General features: G+C 46.3%; 2 protein-coding genes across 4 annotated transcripts in view; both read left to right on the top strand.

The window, feature by feature from the left end:
• The window catches only part of GDPD5 (glycerophosphodiester phosphodiesterase domain containing 5), a 154,150-nt gene extending 147,788 nt beyond the window's left edge, over positions 1–6,362 (top strand). For all 3 annotated transcript variants that reach the window (XM_026040957.1, XM_026040955.1, XM_026040956.1), the window contains 2 exons: positions 4,036–4,148; positions 5,078–6,362. In XM_026040957.1, coding sequence (XP_025896742.1) covers positions 4,036–4,148; positions 5,078–5,193 — 229 coding nt within the window. In that variant the 3' untranslated portion in view covers positions 5,194–6,362. The remainder of the gene's footprint in view (positions 1–4,035; positions 4,149–5,077) is intronic.
• Positions 6,363–11,527: 5,165 nt separating this feature from the next.
• On the top strand, positions 11,528–22,033 carry KLHL35 (kelch like family member 35). Its single transcript, XM_026040963.1, has 7 exons — positions 11,528–11,657; positions 13,968–14,858; positions 16,730–16,914; positions 17,826–17,944; positions 18,411–18,599; positions 19,149–19,337; positions 19,696–22,033. The coding sequence occupies exons 2-7, from the start codon at positions 13,969–13,971 to the stop codon at positions 19,882–19,884; spliced, it is 1,761 nt and encodes a 586-aa protein (XP_025896748.1). The 5' UTR covers positions 11,528–11,657; position 13,968; the 3' UTR covers positions 19,885–22,033.
• The last annotated feature ends 386 nt before the right edge of the window (positions 22,034–22,419 follow it).

The raw sequence follows: 22,419 nt of genomic DNA, 5'->3' as shown, positions 1-22,419 counted from the left end.
CTCTCTTTCTCCCTCTCTGCTGTGGCTTCACTGCAGATAGACAGGGCAGAACACAGCTTTTAATGATGCTTTCGAACATCTGGCTTCACATGGGACCATGGAAGTCACAGAGTCGGAACACTGCATGGTCTGTAGTCACGAACATCATGAGAACCTGTTGCTGTGTTTTGAAGGCAATCTCATGTTTTCTGTTACCTTCATCTAAGATGTTGCCTTTTAAAACTGGCCAATTCTAATATCCTGTAGCGAGGTGTAATTGGGAAACTGCCCATGGATGTAGCGCTTTCCACACAGAAATGATCTCACTGCAAAAAATCACACTCCTTGCTGTGCTCACCAGAAGTGCTGAGTCCATCCTACTCTAACTTGGACATCTAACCTCACTAATTTCCACTAGGATGGAATTACCATTGAAATTTGAGACTTTTGCCTGTGTGCCCTGATATGTTAAAATGATTAGAGATGAGCAGCGAGTTTGTCATGGTGTGCTCAGCTACCCAAGGCACATGATGTAGGAGCAGATTTTAGAAGCTGGGACTTTTCTGTGCCCCTATGTTTCATTCCCTTTCCCTCTTGGTGGTAAAATCCCTGTTTAACACCGGGAGCCATCCATGCTCTACTCTTTTAAGAGAGGGAAAAGGATTATTTTGGATTTTTCTGATTTCTACCTTTGAAGTAGCAGTGCCATACTCTATTGTAACAGGCTTTGTGCTGCCTCCAGTGAAGCTTCAAGGCTTGTAAAGAAAAATGYAACCTTGTTCAGGTCCACAGACCATCATTTTTGCATCCCTGGGGAAGAACCAGTGGGGAATGAAAAGGTTTGGCTCCCCCGTTGCTGCAGCTGTTTGAGCTTGGGATCTTTCAGGAGCCTCTTCCCAGTTACACCACTGCAAAACTGTTAATACAGTATGAAAATAAATTGCATYGCACTAGGAAGGCAGTGAGCCTGGGATGCTGAATTTGAAGACCCCTAAATTTGAAGACCCCTAAATTTGAAGACCCCTAAATTTGAAGACCCCTAAATTTGAAGACCCCTAAATTTGAAGACCCCTAAATTTGAAGACCCCTAAATTTGAAGCTCAGATTTTTCCTTATATTGGCTGTTTTCTCCCTGGTAGCTTTTCTCCCCTTGGAGAGAGGCTCTATCCTTTTTCTGCAGTGAAGCCTTCACCACTTCTGTCCTCGGACCAACTTCTCTGTGTGTTACCTTCTCCATTCCTTTCGCTTTGAGCGATGGGGTTGTATCTCTGAGGAACAGCTACTCTRTGTGTGCGCTTGCGTGCCCCTCTACCCACCCAACACCTTGGGGCTGGTGTTGGCCACCTGTAAGTATTGCCTACCCGGGACTCGCGCACCCAACGTCAATCTGCAGAAGGATGTTCTGCAGCACCATGACCTTGTGTTGCCTTCAAAATGGGGCCTCCTGAGCCCTCCTTGGGTCCCCTTGTCCTTCTTCTTGCTCTTGGCGTGTCCACACAGGCAAGGAGGGGAGAAAGGCATGGAAGGAGTCAGGTCGCTTCAGATGAGAGCGGTAGCAGGATGAGGATGCTCTCTGGTTGTGGCTTGCTTGGCTCTTTGCTCATCTCCATCTCTCCCCACGGTACCAATCTACCCCTGGGTTCTTCCCAACCTGCCCTCTCCCAGACCTTTCCATGCTTTTTGACATCTCCAAACTAAAGTTGTTGCCCTAACATGGTGTGTGCTGTGTGTCACTGCCCTCGTGTTTTTTCTGCCTGTCCCATCTCACGTCCACCTGGTCTGCTTTGATGCCTGTGTGTCAGAACAAGACCCACCTGCTCTCTCAGCCCTCCTCTGGCCTGGACTTTCTGTACACTACTATCCTACATGATACCCTGCATGATAAAAGCAGTGTCCAAGCTGGTAGGAGAGGTGCTGTTTTAGAGTAAATATGCTCTCTGGATCTCCAGAGCCTCCTGACTCTAATCCTTGCAATGTTTTGTATGGCATTAGCTGGAGCTGCATCACACTTGAATGCACTGGTGGCATTTAGGACTCTTGTCCTAAGCAAATATTTCAAGATACCCYCTGAAAAGAGGGATGATTATTGAGAGCCTGATTTCCTTCTGGAGCTGCCACACAGAAGCTAAAATAACAACAGCCCCATCCCTGCCTATTTGATGTGGTTTTGATGTTGCTCCTTGGATGTTTTCTGCTTTGCAAACGCATCCCAGCTGTGAACCCTGCTCTGCTTCTCTTACCTGCAGGTGAAATTCCTTCTTGGACCCCTAGGAGGTCTCGGCAATATATTTTGCTCTAGGCTATAGTTTAGGAGGATCTGATCCTTCAAGCTCCTGAGTGCTCACAATGCCATTGATGGTACCAGGAGCTACATGGGGCACCAAGAGCAGAAACATTTTTCTTCCAAGCCATTGTGTGGCTCAGCTTAGATAATGACGGAAACAAAACATTTTTATTTTCTTATTTCAATCTTTTTAGGCTTCAGTGGCTTCTCCACCTCCTTGTGCTTCCTCTGTGTTGCGTCTGTCTGTGGGGCTGTCCACTGTGCAGCTTTGGCATCCCACCCGTTCTTCCCTTTGTAGCAGAGCAGCCTTCATCCATAGCCTGGTCAGAGCCTGACAGTGCTACTTGTAGGGATTTAGGAAGGGAATTGGGACCCCATAAGACCACTGCCAGCTAGATTTTCCTGGGGAAACTGCAGAAACTCTTCCATGGATGTTGTTTCRTCAGACTGATGCTGTGAGGCCAACACAGAGATGTTTTTGGATGCCTTTAAATCTTTTGGAACTAGGACTGAGAAGGGAGTTAGAAATTTAGAAGGTGGTTTCCCCCTGGAATTCACCTCCTTTTGTGCGAGTGAGCCACTAGATGGTGCCAAAATACCAGAAATCGTAAAAACCACCCCCAACTCTCCACGGACACGAGGCGGGTAGCCTTTGTCTTGGTCAGGAGGTGGGAAGAGTAGGTGGGATCTGATCTRGGAAAGCATGGCCTGAGGAGCATCTCTTTGTGGAGTGATCTTGGGTATGGCCTCTTTGGGTCTGCTTATCCTCACAACCCTGCAATAGCCCTTCTTTTGGTCTTCTAGCAGATCTGCAGCCAAAGCTCTTTGTGTGATCAGAGAGCTCCCAGGCTGAGAAAGAGCTTTGAAAACAAAGTCCCCTTTAACTTGCTGCTGCCACTCATTGCTAACAGCATCAATTTTCTTTATTCAGTAATGGGGGGGGGGAACAAAAAAGATTGACTTTTAACTTGTAGCCAGGATCCCATCAGCTTCCTCATATTGTTCACGTGGTAGAAACTTTTTGCTAGTGCTGAGTTTGCCATGTATTGGGGGCAGAAGTAGGTACCAGGCCTCTGGACCCAATGTGGTAGCATGGGTTTCATCTCTCCCTATCTTCCAGGCTCAAGCCCACTCTGGCTGAGTAGAGGAGTTGATGAGGACATTTAAGCAAAGATCCCTCAGCATTTGGGAAGGGAACTGCTCTGGAGAGGAATTGTGTTCAAGGGCACRTTATTTGACAGCCACCTGTGTTGAGACTGCTTGTATTTTCCTTCAGAGCGGCTTGTGCCGGTGTCTTTGCTGYGTGTCTCCAGTTTCAGACCTTAGCTTATCTTTGTGTGCTCTCCTCCCGCAAATGTGAGCACATCACACAGGAGAAAAGGTCATGGTTTCTTTACTTGGCCCAGTCTTGTGTTCCTCTCCCTCTTCCCATCCTCGGGAATCAATACAGYTCACCTGTCGTCATCCCTTAAGGCAGTTGAGTAGCAGGTTGGTTCACAGATGCTGTGATGGTTGGTGATATTTGTGGACTGCTGGAATTGAGAAGTCCAAGAAGCTGAAAACCAAGTGTTTATGCCTAAACTCCTCTGAGATACCATGCTCCTTCTCATCTCTGAATATTCGCCCATCATGTGGRTGTTGTGTAGACGCAAGGGAGCAAAGGTGTGAGGGTGTCCGGGATTTACCAGTCTCCAGACTGGTGGCCACTTGCTTTGAGGAGACTCCTGAGGTTGGGGGGGACCAGCTTGTGACATCCCCCTCTTCTCTTGCAGGTGGCGCCTGGGAAGCATCAGGACGTACAACCCGGAGCAGATCATGCTCAGCGCTGCTGTGCGCAGGTCCAGCAGGGATGTCAAGATCATGAAGGAGAAGCTGATCTTCTCAGGTACCCACAGGGCAAGGCAGGAGYCCTCTGTCCCTTTGCTGTCACCCTGCTCTCTGCTGATGGAGGGGGAGAGCACCTGTAAAACTCACTAAAATAACAATGTCCCAAAACATTGTAAGCCACCACAAATACTGGTGGCGACTTTGTATTGGAATTGGCACTCAGAGGCACTAGAGATCAAGGGTTTTCTGATGTCCTCGTGCTCCTCTTGGAGACTGAGGTACGTTAGCACATCTTGGTTCCTTCCGTGGTGCTCGTTAGGATRAAAAAAAATGCATTTTAAGGAATGTGAAGCCTCTCCCCATGGTGTTTGGTTTTGCTRGTCTTACAGGTTTTCTTTGTATTAGAGATCAGGTAGGGATCAGGTTCATTTTACCACGCAAAGCAGATGGAAAAGTCCTGCTCCAAAAAGTGTGTTGCATGAATTGCAGACCTGAGTCTGCCCTCCAAAGGCAATGGAAACTGGAAGTAAATCCAGTCAGCCCAGAATGAGAGAACCTTCCCGCAAATGCTCTCAACATTAAAAATGCCCTTAGAGATAAAGGTTGCATAGTTAAGTTTTAAGCAATTTGACTCATCTCATATGTAGCAGTCCCATTCCATCTCTTATGGTGGCAGTGGGATMATCAGGACATGAGATGCACAGGGGAGATCCTGCTGGAAATCCTGTTCAGATTGGGCATAAGTGAGTGTACATAGAGGACAATATTTCTAAAGCTAGTATTTTCAAATATTTCTGTTTCTAGGGGGAAATCCCTATGGGTCTTAGAGGTCTCATTCTATGTACAACTACTTGATGCTTCAGTTCTTCCTTCACTGTCCAGGGGGGAAGGTCATGAACCATCCAGGATTTTCTCTTTATTTTGATGCCTTTATTTTATGTTTTATTGACGCTTTCACAGCATCTCCCCTTCTCTGCTCTCGCCCAGAGATCAACAACGGCGTGGAGAACACGGACGAGCTGTCGCTCTGCTCGGAGAACGGCTACTCCAACGAGATGGTGACCCCCACGGATCACCGGGACGCCAAGCTGCGGATGAACTGAGGAGCCCGGACCCGACGCCGCGGCGTGGCCGGCTCCCCGCCGTCCTCCCCTCYGGCTGCGAGAGCCGTGCTCTCCTGCCCGCTCCGGGACGGGAACCTTCGAGGAACTGCTCCTTGGGCAGACACCCCTTCCCATCAGCGGCCACTCCGCCTCCCTGGTTGCGAGGTCGTGGGGCTGTATTATTATTATTTTTTTTTGTAAATATGTAGAAAATCTAATTTTTTTGTCTTTTTTTTTGAGTGTACCTGTTTTTTCCAGGGCATGAATGGAAGTACTTTGTTCATTAAATCATCCACCTTATGGCTGAAGTTATTTGCATCTTGATGTGGTGGCCTTGGGGAGGCTGGGGGAAGCAGGGGGAACGTGGCTCCCCTTCCTTCCCTTCCCTTGGTGCAGCGACTGTGTAGCTGAACTCCGTTTAAAACGTACGTTGTGAAGTTCTCGTGAAGTGTCGTTTTTGTTCTTTTTTGGGGATATTTTATTCTTTTTTAAATCTTTCCCCCTGCTTGGACAATGAAGTTCCAGCTCTGCTGGAACAGGAGGCTGTTTGGAAGAGAGAGAAGCTTTCCTGGGAGAGATCGTGCTGCTCTTCCTTGCTGGAGTTGAGAGCCGAGGGAGGAATTGCACTGGCTCATTTGTTCGGGCACTTTCTCCCTGTCCTGTCCCCTTTTCCCAAAATGATGCTTTAAGGAGGACAACCTTCAAAATAACCTATTGCTGTCCTAAAGGCTGTGAACTGGCCCCTGTGGRCAGCAATAATTTGGATTCCTTTTAGTTTTTCTCTCCCTTGCGTGGAGCTCTAGTGTGATGGCTTGCAAATAAAGCAATGCTGAGGGCACCGCCACTGCTTGGAGATCTGGCTGAAGTGCCTGCTACTTCGTGTGGCATTTGCAATTGCTCCTCCATCTCCTGTCCTTGCACCCCCAAAGAAGAGGTGGCAACACAGTGCGAGCTCCTGTCTTTTGGGGGCCAAGCAGATACCCATGGGCAGAGGATTTGTACATAGYTTGGCAGGGGAAAGGGCCAAGGAGAATAATTTATTCTTGCAAGGAGACCTTTATCTGCTTGCTTTCCAAGCAGAATGTTTTTGAGGCTGCATGTTCATGTCCTCCAGGCGAGCAGTGATCTTGCGGCCCATGCTGAGGAGCTCGTGGAGGTGAGAGCTCTCTGTGGCACTTTTTTTTCCAATGCAAGATGCTATAAACCAAAATCCTAGACYAGAGCTTAAAAATATATATATTTWAAAAAAATTAAATTGGAAACTAAGATTACAATTGCATTTTTTCCCTCCTCATGAGCGCTCACAGCCAGCCCAAGGGAAGTCTCTGCTCTCTGCTCCTTGCCGAGAGGAGCTGGTTTTTGGGTCACTTTGCTGTTCACACGGAGTCGCTTCCCGAGGTAGCTGAAGGCAGCCAAGGGGCTGCCCTGGATACGAATGGGTTTTGGCTGGTTCCTCACATCCTCCTGGTGTTGGGTGGCTTCCTTCCTTGCTGCGTAGTGGTGGACACGACGTGCAATAAGAGAATTCCCATTGATCACGGGCTTCCTTTGAAGGCCAGCGTGCCCTGCTTTGAAAATGGGGGCAGGATGAAAGTCATTTCCCATGGAAGAAGTGGAAGCCAAGGCTGAGGCTCAGAGCACAGGCTGAGCTGGGGGTTGCCTGCTGTGCTACCAAAAGAAGCGATCTTGAAGAAGAAGGGAGTGTTTTTTGGGGTGCTGTCATGCCTCATGTTAGCCATAAATGCAGGCTTGGTATAGCCAGAAACAAGACGTGATGCAAATTCTTATCACAGCAGCCCTAAACCGCTCATTTTTTAGCTGTAAACAAGTCAGGGTTTAAAACCTCAGCCTTGTTCTTACTGCAGAAGAACTGAGGGGAAAAAAATAGCCAAGAGAGTTTTATATACGGGAAGAAATTAAGTAAAATGTCAAAATGACGGAAGAAGAAAAGGTTCCTACTAGTGATGCAAGCAAGACATTAAAACTTAATTGTGATGCTTTAATGTGCACTCCCTGAGCAATGCAAATCGAGACTTAGTCGTTTGCATCTGCCCTGGGTTTTTATGAATGTAGGTGGAGTGAGACCCTGGTCCATGCTCCCTCTCACCTTCCCCAGTACTGTCCGTTTGTATGGTATTCTCAAGCCTGTGAAAAAAAAAATGGTGTGGTTTTCCTTTTTTTTTTTTTTTTTTTTTTTCTTCAGAACTGCAAGATTTTGGTGGAATCGAAGGCCTTTGAGGACAAGTTGCTTCTCCCTTAAATGTGGTGCTGTATTGACACATTCCCGGCAGATTGTGATTGCCAAGTGAAAGACTTTGTTAAATCTCAGCATCTGTTGATAATCACCTGCATGTTCTGTTCTTATTCTTGAAGATGATTTTATTGAAAGGTCAAGTGCTTAAAAGCTTGGAAGTGTAAAAAAAAAAAAAAAAAAAAAAAAAAAAAAAAAAAAAAGCAAATCCAATGAAGAGTTGCTGATTTTTTTTAATTTAATTTTTATTTTTTACAATGAGACCCAAACCTTACACGTAATGCACTGACTGTTACCGTTATCGTCCTGAAGATTTGCTACCTTTCTTTTTAAAAAAAGGGTGAGAGTTTTTTGATGAAAATAGAGCTAGACCAAGATTAACTCTGCGATGCTCTGTGAAATAAACTGTCAGTATTCCCCCGACACTCTGTGATGTTGTCGTATGTTCAGGGTTTGCTTGTTGCTTCGTTGGTGTTGATCATCTCCCCACGCTTCCCCTTGTCAGTGCTTTAGGAGGGACCCATGGGCAGTTTTGAGAGAGAGGTYTATGGAGAGGAGAACTTGGAGATCAGAGCATTTGTCTTGATCCCCTCTTCCACCTGGATTTTATAGGATAGCAGCTGAAAAGCAATTGATTGGGGTGGAGATGATGCTGCAGAGCTGTGTCGAGCGCTAACTATGGAATAATTTTAACTACTTGTGGCCAGTGATGCACCCCCAAAACCCATCAGGCAGCAGTTTTAAACCAAAACAGAGCAAGCAATTTATTTTCAGCGTGCATTATGGAAGTCATTGCCCCAGGGTGCTATGAAGGCCAAAAGCATAAGCAGGTTTGAAAAAGCACAAATGGCTCRCACGCCCATTAGCAGCTATTAAACGCAGCAATCCAGATGCAACTTCCAGCTTGGAAAGTCCCCGACAGCTCTTTGCTGAACRTTTCTATTGCTTGGTATGTGCTGTCTGTCTTAAGCTGTGCTTCAGGGTCTGCTCCCAGCTGTAATCCGAGGATGCTTTGGGTGAGGAGGGGCTCTTGTCTGAGCCCGCACGGCTGTTCTAATAGATATTTCATTGTTATTTTGCTGTTTTTCTGCAGTCTGTGAAGGGCTGCATTTAATTGATAGCATTTACTTTAATCCCTTTCATCTGTCTCGCTGACTGGGAAGGAGTAGTCTGTACCATGTCATGAATATGACTGGCTTCAGGAGCACAGTTTGTGTGTTTGAAGAATAAAATAGCCCCTGGGGTGGAGGGTAAAGCTCCTGACTTCTACTGGTACTGAGTAATATGTAACTAGGGGCTATCATTGATGTTCCCTGGTGAAAGATGTTGGAAAGSTGAAAGGAGAAAAATGAGAGTCATGTCGGCTGCGTCTATATATTATTCAAATAAAAAAAGCTGAGGATTAGTCTCTGGCACTGAGCCCAAATGGCTTGAGGCAGCCAACGTTGATGCCATTTAACTCTTTCTGCCCCTCTAAAGCTGCCTTCATTTATAATGGCTTAGCCATACAGCTGAGTTTCTTCTTGTAGAGACTCTGCAACCCTTCAAATTTACCTGTAGAGTTGTGATCTTGTAGCTTGGAGGTGATGGTGATGTGTCTATACCAAAGACTTATCTAGGCCTAAGAAGGATCTCTCRTGTACCAGCTGAAGCCTTTGTGTGGTGTAGCGTTCAGGAGCTTGGAAACTGCAAGCTGGAAAGAAGTCAGGTAGCAATATGAACAGAAGAAGAGGTGTGAGATTGAAGGCTGGTTCACTGTCCCCTGGTCTCATAGAGCAACACAACATCTCTTCAGCTGGAGCACCCGGCCAAGTGTTGAACCTGATGCAGGTATTGGCCACAGACGAAATTTGACCTTTTACTCATAGGCATCTCTTGCTTACTCACTCTTCTCCTTCCCAAGGTCCATTTCTTCTTCAGTTACTTCTCTGCCTTCTTTGGTTCTCCTCTTTCGATCTTGTTTTCTGAATACTGCTTACTATTGGCTTTTGTTATCTGGCTGAGTTGGTGTCTCGACACACTCCATGGCAAGGTGGAGTTGTGTATGATGGTACCAGAGATGCACTGATAGATGTCCTGGACAGGATGTGTTTCCACCTCTGAGGTGAGGACTACAGTGTAATTAAGTCCTGGTTAGGAGATGATTAGTCTCCCTCCATGTTTCTCATTGTAGCCTCAATTACCTGATTTGTCAGAAGTCCTTTCCTACCTTTTTTCTCTTTCACTCTTTACTTTTAGTTTTCTCTTCAGCTTAGCCATATCCCTTCTCCTTTCTGTTCCCTTTCTCCACCTGACTCATGCACATTGCTCCTCTGATGTCCTGGTCTTCTACTTGCGTGTTCTGGAGCTAACAGCGTGGCCCATCAAGACGCCATGCTTTCCTCATAGGCTCCTGAATTTCCTGGACTTACATCCCTTATTTCCATTTGGCGTCTTTTTAATGCTTGTGACTTTGCATCTAATGACTTGTGAGCTGCCTGCCAAGGGCTGGGTGTTTTTAATGAAGAGGAGATTTTACAGCGGGGTAGGACTCTTGGTGGTGCACTGTTTCAGTGGAGGAGACCCAGGGCCCATGGAAGGGAYGACAGGTTGGATTCTTCCCCTTGAAAAGAGCATCCTCCTCCAGTGTGATCTGGCAGACACYCTCTTGAAAAGCTACCATGTCCTTGCACATCCCCCTGCGATGCTTAGTGCCCTGGTTTCACACAAGACCAACCATCTGGGATGTGGCACAGTTCTTGCTATATGACTAGTGTCGTAGTAAGAGAAGATCCAATAGCAAGTGCAGTGTGATTGGKCTGTCTTCACACTTGGAGGCTTGATGTGAACAAGAGGGACAGCTTCACCTTAGAAAAATCCTTCTCATTGCAGCCACTTTGTGTCTTTACAACATCTTCCTAGTTGGTCCCTCTGTGGCTGTCGCTCCCTGCCTGAAGTCGAGGATTGACTTTGAGCTCATGAGTGGTCTAGAGAGCTCCTGTTGCAAGGAGAGGACAGCTTTGCACGCTGACAGAAGGGTCCCTGATGTTCCCCCATGCTCATGAGACCTGCTTRTGCCACCCTAGGGGACAGAATCAGCACTGTGTTGTCAACACTGAGGCCATCCTGCACAGCCAGACGCCCCAAGCTCCACGTGTGCCTGGCTAAGGTGGAAGCCCTGGCCAGTACCAATGTTGTCCGAGCGGAAGATCCCAAGAACAAATCCTTCTCCCAGACCCCTGCTTGGGCTGAAAAACCACGGGCTCTTTCCAGGTTGCCAGTGATTCATATGCAAATGGTGGGAGCAAGCGGGATGCCAGCTTCTGCCYGGGTGATGGGACAGGAGCAGAAAGGAGCCAGCAAATGTCCTCAGCAGAGCAGTGGTTTCACCGAGGTGACAGCACCCAGCAGTTGGTTATTGCTATTGCTTCCCTGCTGCCCACCATGAAATGGTCCGGGTTGCTCAGACCAGTGCTGGAAAGGGACATAAGGTGGTCTGTATCACACTAGGGCTTTGGACAGTCTTCAGGACAGCAGCTACTTTGTGCAGCAAAATACCAGCTTCCCAAGGGCTCCTTTAATCCATGCTATGAGTGTTAAAAAACCAGCCAATTGCTGGGATCGGTTTGCAGAAGAGGGTGCTGAAAGCCACATGGGCCAAACCTCCCCTTCTGTCCTCCTCTTTCTCATGGACCTAATTACTGCATGTTAATGAGGGGCTTTGCAGCTCTAACTCATTCCAGCCTGTTTTTTTTTTTTTCTCTCTGTGCCTTTCTGCTCTAGAAGCAGCATTTTATTTATCCTCTTTCAAGCGGTTTTCACTAAGATGAAGGCTCGATCAAATGCATCGTTCCACCTGGACTCCCGTTTGCTCTCCAGATGGCTCGGCCCCCTKAAGCTGCTCTGCTGTGATTATATATATATATATTTTTTTCTAAGACACTATGGGTTTTCCCTGAGTCCTAGCTCCTCCCTGGCTGGCTGTTACTGACAGCTGCATGGCTAATGCCCTGTAGCTCTCCAGCATGTCATTCAAGAGAAACAAAAGCAGATTTCTCCCCCACCTCCCCAGCAGGGAGGATAAAGGGGATGCTTTTGTGCTTCCCRAAGCATTGCTGGAGTGGGACTGAAGGCTCCTTATGGTCTCTGAAGAGCCCCTACGTGAATGTGAGCCCTGTGAGAGGGAGCCCAAGCTTCTCTAGGTCCCACCTGGAGGACACAACTTGCTGGCCAGGTAATATTTGACTTTTTGCATGATCATTTTGGGGGAGGATAACTAGAGAAATAAACCCATCTCTGCTGTGTGAGCCAGGGAGGGGGAGACTCGTGGTGAGGAAGCACCTACCCCTCTTCATCGCTTGCTCTGAGGGTAGACAGGAGGGCTGTGAGCCGGGCAGTGGTATCTGGCTTAGGATGGTCTCTTGATATGGAGGAGATCCCAGCCGCGTGGAGCTGTGGATGATCCTGATTGATTGGAAATGTGAGATCGGGGGCAGAAGTGTGGATGGGGAAGCGTTTGTCGCTGCCGGAGCCATGTGCGCCTGCGAAAAGCAGAGCTTGTGCAGGAGGCTTTTCCAGACACCCGTCTTTGTTGTAACTTCTCTAAATCACCATGCAGTGATTTAGTGATCTCTGTGCAGCCCCCAAAGGGAAGGCAGTGGCGTTCAGGGCAGCTGGAGATTTCACCCACTGCCCCGGGGCTTCTTAGATATTTATGTCGTGCTTGTCATGCTGCTCTGATTGCTCTTAAATCTCTGCAGCATTCCTGTGATAGGGCTGCTTTCCCCATTGCAAGTTTTGGAGACACAAAGGAAATGAGGATACTTATTTTGGGATGGAGGAACAGGGAGAAGATCCCGAGAACCAGACTTGTCTGTCTTAAACCCAGCCACTATCCCAGTAAGGTGCAGCTAGGACGTGTCTTCTGGAGCGCAGGAGAATCTGAGCACCTTTGGGGGTCTGAGCCCCGAAATGTTCCCAAACTAGTTTCTTTGCCATTAACAAGCCTCAGAAGAGCAATCTAAACCTTGCACAAGCAATGTTGGAGCTGTCATGTATCATCTCGATCTATTCCTGAGCCCAGGGTCCTCTACTGGATGCCCCCACYGATACTGCCCTCTCCAAAAAGGATGCTGGGTCTCTGCCCTGCTTTAGTGCATGGATGGCAACAGTGCTTTGTCCCTCATATTTAAAGCATGGCTGGGGAGTCTGTTTTGGTCAGGTGAGCAGCGATTCCCTCCTTCATCCCCCGTGGGGAGCTGGTCTGGGTAGTGGTGRTTGTGGGATAGACACAGTTTTGGGATAGAATGGGAGGAAACAGAGCCAAAGTGTTGGGGTGGGGTGATTTGGATTGTGGAGGCAGCTGCAGAGAGGTGTTGGAAGTCAAAGTTTGGGGTCTCTGGTTTCCTTGACATTGTCAGCACTGGTCAGTTCTTGTCGCTGTTTCAGGGCCACAATGCTCCTGTCCTTCTTGGAGCCCCTTTGCAGAAGAGACCATTCTCCACAGAGATAATGGGAGTATGGATATTCTTCTCAGGGGAGCCTCCCTGACCCATTTGAGCAGTGATCACCTATTTGGGTGTGCGGCTGCTTACAGACTCCACACTGAGCGTATGGCTTCTAAAAACACTCAGAGAATAAAACTAGCAGAAGGGGTACTGAGGAAGAGACATCACCTCTGTCTTTGGGCAGTTTGTTTCTTAAGCACTTTTGATCTCAGTCTTTAATGTTTTCCACTGGATTTTCTCATGGAATAAGTCTTCTGGGGAAATATACCAGATTACAAAAAGTGAAAATTCTGCATGTTTTGGGCTGGGCTGTCTCACAGAGCTTTTGTACTTGACAAATTGTCCAAGAAAAATGGCAAAATGTCGATGGGAAAGAAAAGGGTGCTGAGGTTTTAGATGGAGACTCTGATTTGATTTCCCTCTGACAACAACCGTGTATGTCAGATCTTACAAAACAGTCACATATCCTCCACGCAGTCAGCTCTCATAGCTGGGTATCAAAGGCTGGGGATGCTACATACCGGAAAACCCAACTGCCCATCTAGAATGGGCAAACTGAGTTTATACATTGCATTTATATGATGTTGGACCGGAGTTGATCATGGAAACCAGGTTGCCTGATGTGTTCACACCTAAGCTCAGGATCCTTGCTAGGCTGAGTGGTCCAGAACTGGTTTAGGAGCTCCTGTAGCACTGCTGGTTTGCAAGGTAATGATCTCTGTCAGTCACAATGAACTATAATTGCCAAAGGAGAAAACATCTTCCAAAATAAGAAGAGCTTATTCTGTTGGGATAGGGTTTGATGAGAAATATCCTAGGGTACATCATTGTTCAGTGATTTGGAGGAAATGTTTTACTACTGAGGATGAGCTGTGGGCAAGAATGAAGAGGCAGAGTCTGGTTTTATTTTTTTGGAAGCTGTCCTTCCTCATGGCACTGAGGCACATCCAAAACTCGTGATGATGCTGGATACTGCAGCCTGATATTTTAATAAGTGTACTGGTCTTCTCTTGTCTCCTTCACTCCTTCTTGATCAGGATGCATCGGCTGATGAAGGAAGAATCGAGTTACAGAACAAGCAGCCTAGAAAATGCATCTCGGGACTCGAACAAAGAACAGCTGCACATGAAGCTCTGCAGTGGGTCCTGCCATGCTGAGCAAATCCTGCAGACACTCAACTCCTACCGGCAAAGCGGCATCTTTACAGATGTGGTGCTGTTGATTGATGGGCAGGAATTTCCCTGTCACCGTGCCACTTTGTCAGCCAACAGCACATATTTCCGGGCCATGTTTGGAAGCAATCTCAAGGAAGGCCACCAGGAGATCATCAACATCCAGAAGATTTCTGCTTCCACCATGTCTCTCCTTCTTGACTACATGTATGGGGGGAATATCATCATTCAGGAGGACAATGTTGAAGACATCTTGGAACTGGCTGACTTGCTGCAGATCTCCAAGCTCAGAGATGCTTGTGTCACCTTCCTTGAAGGTCAGCTTCACCCATGCAATTGCCTGGGAATCATGAAGTTTGCCGATTCATTCTCCATCGCTTCCCTGACAGAGAAGAGCAAGAGGTTCATGYTGGAGTGCTTTGTGGAGGTGTCATGTCATGAAGAGTTCCTGGAGATGGGGGTGAAGGAGCTGGTCGAATATCTTTCCAGTGAGCAGCTGGTGGTCCCCAAGGAGGAAGTGGTCTTTGAAGCRGTGATGCGCTGGATACGTCATGATATACCTGCCAGGAAGGGAGCGTTGAAGGAACTCCTTGAGCATGTGCGCCTGCCCCTGCTCGACCCCACGTACTTCCTGGAGAAGGTGGAAATGGATGGACTCATCCAGGACTCAAAAGAGTGCATTCCTCTGCTGCATGAAGCACGCAAGTACTACATCCTTGGGAATGAGGTCAGCTCTTTGAGGTCAAGGCCCAGAAGGTAAAACACAACATCTTCTTCCCTAGATCTATACGTGAATGAGAGGAAGAGTCTTGTTTTTTTTTTCTAGTTTTTTTTCTGACATTCTTTCATACTTCTTATGAAACTCCCGTTTGAGCTATACGTTAATATGAGGAACCTAGCTTTACAGCAAGACTGAAGAAGATATTTTGGCCTCTGTTACTGTGGTGACTCTGGCTCAGGATCAGGGAGGAACTTTGCTTTTCCTGTGCTTTTCCAATTATACTCAGAGCACAGGAAAATCTCTTTTTCAAGAGCAGCCGTGCTACCAGAGACCGTTTGAGGCTCACAGTTGTACAAAGAGGAGGAAAACAACCTTGCGCTTTTCAAATCTGTGCTTTGATGTGAAATTTATTTCACAATGTGAATTTGTGACAAGAAGAGTCAATTCTTGAGAGTTTCAAAGCGCTTTTCATCTTTTTTTCAAACTATAGAGTRGGTGAAAAAGCTATTTAAATTTTAAATTAAAACATGAAGGAAGCAGTCATGTCTCTAGTATTTTTTTTCTTCCTAGATGGAAAGGAACTGTAGCATAGAGGAGAGTCAGCCACATTTGTGTTCTCACTGTGATCAGCTTGGCAAATGTGGTTTTCCAACACCTCAAGTCGCATGGGTCATAAGGCACCATACAAGTTTTTTTTTGCAGCATGAACACAATTTGGTCAGTAGTGTTAACCCTCAGCTTCCCGCAGAGCCAAATTGGGTGTCCCTGCTCCTTGTTCTTGCAGCTAGGAGTGCTAAAGCCACCACGAAGAAACACCAGGCAGCATTTCCATTCCCATCTCTGCCAGTGGTCTTGGTCTTGTTTTGCCTCTTTTGGTGTTTCCCCAAGTATCCCCAGTTGGTTTGTTAGCAGAAAGGCTCGGACATGGTCTGACTCCTCCTGGCCATCTGTACAGGCTCACAAGCATTGCGGCAAGGTCAGGAATTAAGGTTCAAGAGTCTTGTACTCTCCTGCCTTTCAGCCCAGGAGGGCAGATATTTTGACCTTTCAGTGGAAAAGCCTCCATGGAAGGTCAAGTTTGTCCCAAAAAACCTCAGAAATTCCACCATGGTATTTAGGATATTGTTCTGGCAGGGAGAAAAAGGGGATGTGAATCCTCTCAGACCAAAGTGGAGCTTTGAAGCAGGGTCTTCTCTGCACTGATTGCCACAACAGGCCATTATACAAAGAACTGCTCAATAAAAGGACCTGTGGTGACCAGCACAAGGTGGTAGATGGCTAAAATTCATGGGAGTAAATGCTACCCTCTGCCCTTTTACAGCTTTGGACATAAAAGAATTGTCTCAGGCTGCATAACCTGGTCTGCAATCTTTCAAATCCCTCTCCACTCTACTCCTTTTCCTCTCCTTCTTTCCTGCTTTGTTGTTCCTCTCTTGCCACTGACGGGCTGGCAAGATTTTCCCTTCCCTGACGGCTGTCTCGTCTGCTTGCTGCTATTAAAGCTGGAGAGAGTGAGATTTCCTGGAAACACTTCTCTCCCCAGGCAGGGAGCTTGTCACAGGCCGCCTGCCAGAAAGGCTTTCCATGCTCCTGGCTGYGTGTTGAGGATTAGGCTGGATTCTGTGGGAAGGGGGAGGACGAGTGGTAGGAGCCAGTCTCACAAAGGGCTTTGAATGGTTCCTCTCCTTCCCTCTGCAGTTTGGAGCCCTTCCCACACAAGCTGGGAGATACATTTGATTTGCACACACACAGCCAGAAAGGAAGATGCAGGAGTGAAAAGATTTGCCTAGAAAATCAGGAGAAAAGGCAGGAAAGGAGCCAGCTCTACCCACTGGGCTGTGCTTACAGGATCCTGTGTGGAAAGAGGTACCTTGCCATGGACTTACCCATGCCTGTCTTGGTCTAGGTTCATGGAGATGTCAGAAGTTATCATCATTATTGGGGGCTGCGATAAGAAAGGTCTTCTGAAGCTGCCCTTCACAGATCTCTATCATCCAAAGAGCAGGCAGTGGACAGCCCTCTCCAGCGTGCCCGGCTATACCAAGTCAGAGTTTGCTGCCTGCACTCTGAAAAACGATGTGTACATATCAGGTGAGATGCCATGGACCAGCTGATCCCTTCCTGGTCAGCAAGAGGAATAGTGTGACCTCTTCTTGGACAGCCATGCCCCAGGTCTGTTCATTGGGGCCTTATTTAGGTGCATCCCAGCTTGGTAGGAAAGTCGTTTCTTCTTGGTGAAAATTATGTGGTTGGGATTTGGGTCCCAACCCAAATTATTGTGGTTGGGTCTCAAGAAACACCCATCATCTCTGTGGGAGGATGGAAGTGCTAATAATATTCTTCTCCTGCTTCTCTGGACATCTGTTGAGAGTTTGACTCTGGAATGAGCTGTATTTGCTGCATGTAGCCAGAAAGGGTTTTCTTAACAATGGGGTTTCCTGCCAGCTGCTCTTTTAAAATATAACRACCATCAGATGCAAGAAGGGAGAARTGTAATAAGTGCTTTGAAATTTAAGGAATCTCTCCCTTGGGAAGCTGAGTTTACACAATCACAAAGCCCCTGTGGGAAGGAACATTATTTATTATGAAAAAAATCCCCTAAAACGAAAACAGGTTTATGGTGAGCARGTCTTCTTTAGTCATCTTTTCAAGGGCCCAGACAATTTTCAGGCTTGGTTACAGTAGAAATAAGGAATGTAGACATGTGGCTGTCAATAGCAAAAGGAATTGTGTACAAGCTTCCTTATTCACGCTGAAAGTGTGTGTGTATGTCTGATAGCCAAACAGCTGAACTATTTAGCTAGAGGCTTCTCTAGAATGTTAATAGTCATTTTGAAARGAAGAAGGTCCTGTGGGTTCCTAGCAAAGTTATAGTTTTCTTCCCAGTAACCACAGTCTGACCTAGGTTGTAACTTTGCATGGAGAGACTAAGTATTATAGGGCAATGAGGTGATGGGACTGTCCTTGGGATTCCACCAGCCCTACATCCCTCTGATTTTCAGGGGGACACATCAGCAGCAATGACGTTTGGGTGCTGAGCTCCCAGCTGAATGTCTGGATCAAGGTTGCTTGTCTGCAGAAAGGTCGATGGAGGCACAAAATGGCAACGCTGCAGGGCAAGGTAGGCACTGGCCTGATTTTTGGAAGGAGCCATATGGAGCATTGTCCTCCACTTCTCCCCTGCCCAGTACAGTAAAAGGTCATCACTATTTATTTGTCATCTGGATGATTTAGAGATAATTTTGGTGGGAGAACAACTAGGATGCAATCAAGATCTCATTGTTTTCAGTTAGGTTTCTATTGTCACTTGAAGTAATTATAAATGAAATCTGGAACTCACAGCAATAAGATCTATCATGGGATGGTACAAGACTTCTCACGATGACTGTGTAAAGTTTTTGGGTGAAAAGCATGCAGTGTGGGGCATTTAAAACCTACGTATCTGCCTGCTGATTCAAGCTTTACCTTGGCATGGTGTCCCAGGATGTCCTTCTATCATTTTGCCYTAACCTCACTCCATGTACTCTGTGCCATCATAGGTGAGTTCATGAGTTTCTAATGGTTGTGCTTTGCTCCTTCTGTGGCAGATTTATGCTGTGGGAGGGTTTGATGGTTTCTACCGCCTCTCCAGTGTGGAGTGCTATGACACCTTCTCCAACAGCTGGTCCACGTTGGCCCCGCTGCCGCAAGCTGTGAGCTCAGCGGCCGTGGTCTCCTGCCTCAACAAACTGTATGTGCTGGGTGGTGCTGTGGATGACAGCGCAAACACAGACAAGGTATTGCTGGCACAAGGGTATGATGATGACTACTGTTTTTATGCAAGATAGACATTCAAAATAAAACTTTAGGTAGCTCAGGAGTGGGAGGTGTCAGCTTAGTGTAGGTCTAGTTTTGGGCATTGTGTTTTCACAAAAAAGTTTTCAAGAAAGGCCAGAAAGGAACATCTGAAATGGACAGAGACCAAGAAAATTTGGTTTACTAGGCAATGAATAGAGAAATAGGCTTGTCTAAGCTACAAGGGAGGTAGTGCAAGTCTTCAAAATAGAAGCCTGCAGCATAAAGGGAAAGAGTTGCATGTTTTTCCAATCCTCCAGGATTACAGTAARTCATAGATTTAAATGGAAGCTGGTGAGACCAGAGAGGGTAAAAGAAAGGTGTCAGGAGTTCACTGCATGGTTTCAATGGAGTCAGTTGTACACTGGTTTCTGGGTGCTGATGCTTCTGTTTGTGGTTCTATCTCTGTTCACTTTTAATTCCACTGAATAGCTGTTTCATCCAAGAGGAAWGGGAAATTTATGCTCCAATATCTGTGCTTCTCCTTCCAGGTCCAGTGTTATGATCCAGAGGAGAACAAGTGGACACTCTTGTCCCCTACCCCTTTTTACCAGAGGTGTATCAGTGCCGTATGCTTGGAGAACATCATCTATGTTGTAGGTGGACTCCTCAGTAAAATCTTCAGCTACAATCCAAAAACAGACAGCTGGCGAGATGTGGCCACCCTCCCCGGACCACTGGTAAGAAAAAACTTTGAAAAAAACTCTGAACCTTTCCACTCTGCCAGAATGGCCAGATATAGTAAAGATTACATTGCCAGCTTGAGACATTTCAAATGCTCAAACTCTCACTGAAAGAGTAAGGTAGTAACATCTAATATCACTGCAAACTGGAGGAAAAGTAATGATCCCCAAACATCAAGAAGTAGTTATCCAAAACTACTACAGTTCCCAAGAGCAGGAAACCACATTTCCTATCTACCTTCTCTCCCTTTTGCTGGACAGGTGAGAGCTGGGCCAGTTTCTCCCATGTTCAGCCCACTTTATGAAGCTGGAGGGCTGTTCCTCAACTCTTGGGCTTTGTGTCTTTTCTTTCCAGGAGAGCTGTGGTCTGACGGTGTGCGGAGGGAAGATTTATATCCTGGGTGGTCGAGATGAGAATGGGGAAGGCACGGACAAAGCATTCACATTCGACCCTGCCACGGGGACCGTGGAGCAGCAGCCTCCACTGCAGCGCTGTACCAGTTATCACGGCTGTGTGACCATCCTGCAGCGCATGAACAGATGACCCACCTGCCTCCCAGCCAGAGCCTGCTCTTGAGACAGTGGCCAACCAGCCTGTGGATGGACATCCCACCTCCTCTCCCATGGGAAAGGGCAATCCTAGTTRTTGGAGCAGATGTGCTCCCACCAGGCCCTGGCCAACTTCTGAGGGTCTGATGACACCAATGCTTTTGATGTTGATCAATGATGTTGATCTAAGTGGGAGGAAAGAAGGGTGCTGCTGGGCTGGGTGAAAGACGCGCTATGGACCTTGCAACTGTAAGAATCTAGTCTCTTTGCACCCCTGAAACTGCTGAATCTGCTGAATCTGATCTTTATTCCTTTTTGTTTGTTTTTCTGGCTACAGATTATAGTTTTCTCTTATGGTAGAAACAAAGGCCTGCTGTCCTACAAGGACATGTATTCTGGTCTCTGACTTCTGAGGCTGCTGCAGTCACAGTTGGAGAATCCAGTTCTTTAGCTAAAGCTGCCAGATATTTGTGCATTTAACTCTACAGAGCTCTTTTTCAAGCCATGGAGCTGACCTGGATGGTGGCTGACAGCCGTGAAATGTTAGTCCCATTGACAGTGGAAGGCTGAGACTAAATCCCTAAATCCTTGGTTAAATTATGCATGCTCTGACTCCATTTTGCACATGTTGTATAAGGTTTCCTCCTATCCCCCTATAGCACAGAGTGCTTTCTTTTTTCAGGCATGTTTTGTGTTTGGACTGTTGTTTCACGGTATCTTTGTCAGTGAAAAGTGAATTGTGTAGCCAAGAGTTCCTCCTTTGGAGAGCAGAGGTGAGGGAATATTAACATGTAGAAGTTAGCTGTCACTTAGACAGCAACAATGACATGAAAAACTGGAGGATGGAAGCTACAGAATTGCATCTGGCTCAGCTTAGCTCCAGAGTACACTGGTAATTATGAAAATAATATTTAATAGAATGAATACAGAGTCTTCGACAGCCCATATAATCTACCATATTCTTAAGATGGAAATTGGCACAGCTTTTGGCAATGTCAGCTCAGACTTTTCCAGGCAGGCATGATTTAGGAGCTGTCATGGTCCAGAACGCTCAGCATGTGCAACTGGGAGTAGCCCGTTTGGAAGGTGAGTTTGATAGCACAGACTACGTTCATCCAAGCCAGGTGGCCTCAGGGTCAAAAAATGAACATGAGCACATCAATATGCTAGAACAGCCATAGCTTTAGATATAGACTAACCTGTCTTTAGTCCAGGACTAGAATCAGTAATTTTGGACAGGTCCGTGTGAACATCTGTGCTAATCATTTAGGAACTTAGTTCCTGCCAAATGTAGAGTGGGGTCTCTTAAACTCCCCTTACTTGTACATTGTGGGTATACCCCTCTAACAGCATGCTGCTGGCTGGCAGCTGGTCCCCCCGTACCTTCCTATCCTCAATTCAAAGAAGGGGTGACTTCTTAAGCTGAGGAAATTACTACAGATGTTGGCCCAGATACTTCCCATTTCAGGGACATTAAATTATCTTAAACCTCATGTTATTTCCTCCTTCCTCACACAGAGCTGATTTTTTACCTGATTCTCTTTAGTTGACYAGTGCATATGTGTTCTGTGAGATCTAAGAAATTCACCTCTTTTTCATGACGATATCATGATCATCTGTGAAACATGGCATGAAGAAATCACTGTTGACAGAAGCTGAAATGGCTAGAACCTAGCAAGATGCACTTCGCTATGAGAAGAGATCATGTTTTTTCCACCATTCACGAGAACAAAGTACTTTGTTGCGGGGACCATGTCCTATACTCCTCGTAGACAACTTTGAAATGTTTTGGGGTTATTATGGTGGTGATTTTGTAGTTATACTATTTGTATTCTCAGCCTCAAATTCTCTTTAAGATTTTTGCACAAAGGTCAACTCTTCTTATCGGATCATTAGTAGCACAAAGTGTCCTTTGAGCAATATAAAGAAGAGTCAGTGCTGATAGTGGTTTCATTCCAGTGACAAATAAAACCTTGTGAAGAAAATTCAGACATTGTCACAATACAGAACCGTTGTTCTTTTATATAACTTCTTTTTTTTTTCCAGAATCTTTTCTGATTTTCCTAATGCCTCTTATGAATCTCTTGCTGTACCTCACACTTTAGACTTGTAGAAGAAACACTCTTGAAAAGGTAGATTCAGTATCAGATGTCCAGGTCAGCTTTCCCATGTGCATTTGACATGTGTGTTGCAATAGGTGTAACATGGTGGTGGAACTTGTGGTATAGATACTAAAATGTTGACCTTGTTTCTTGGTCCAGATATTCATTATACTGCTAAACTGTGATAGTCTTTTGTGACAGCTGTGAGCTGTGGGAATGCAGGGGAGGGGTRGGGAAGGAATTTAACTCATTATTTTTAGAAATAAAGGTTTTCATTGACTTCCAAGTGCTCTTGCAGGAATTTTCAGACTGCTTATCTTTCATTTGTGTACATTGCTTGATGACATCCATATGCTGATGGAATATCAAAAGAGTGTTGGGAACACCATCCTTGAGAACAGCAGAAAGACTTGAGGGCTTGGCTTGGT

Source organism: Nothoprocta perdicaria, unplaced genomic scaffold, assembly GCF_003342845.1.
Source record: "Nothoprocta perdicaria isolate Ctin4 unplaced genomic scaffold, notPer1 scaffold_271, whole genome shotgun sequence".
In the NCBI taxonomy this organism is placed as follows: Eukaryota; Metazoa; Chordata; class Aves; order Tinamiformes; family Tinamidae; genus Nothoprocta; species Nothoprocta perdicaria.
Note: the sequence above shows the minus strand (reverse complement) of the source record. Positions and strands in the feature narration are given on the sequence as shown.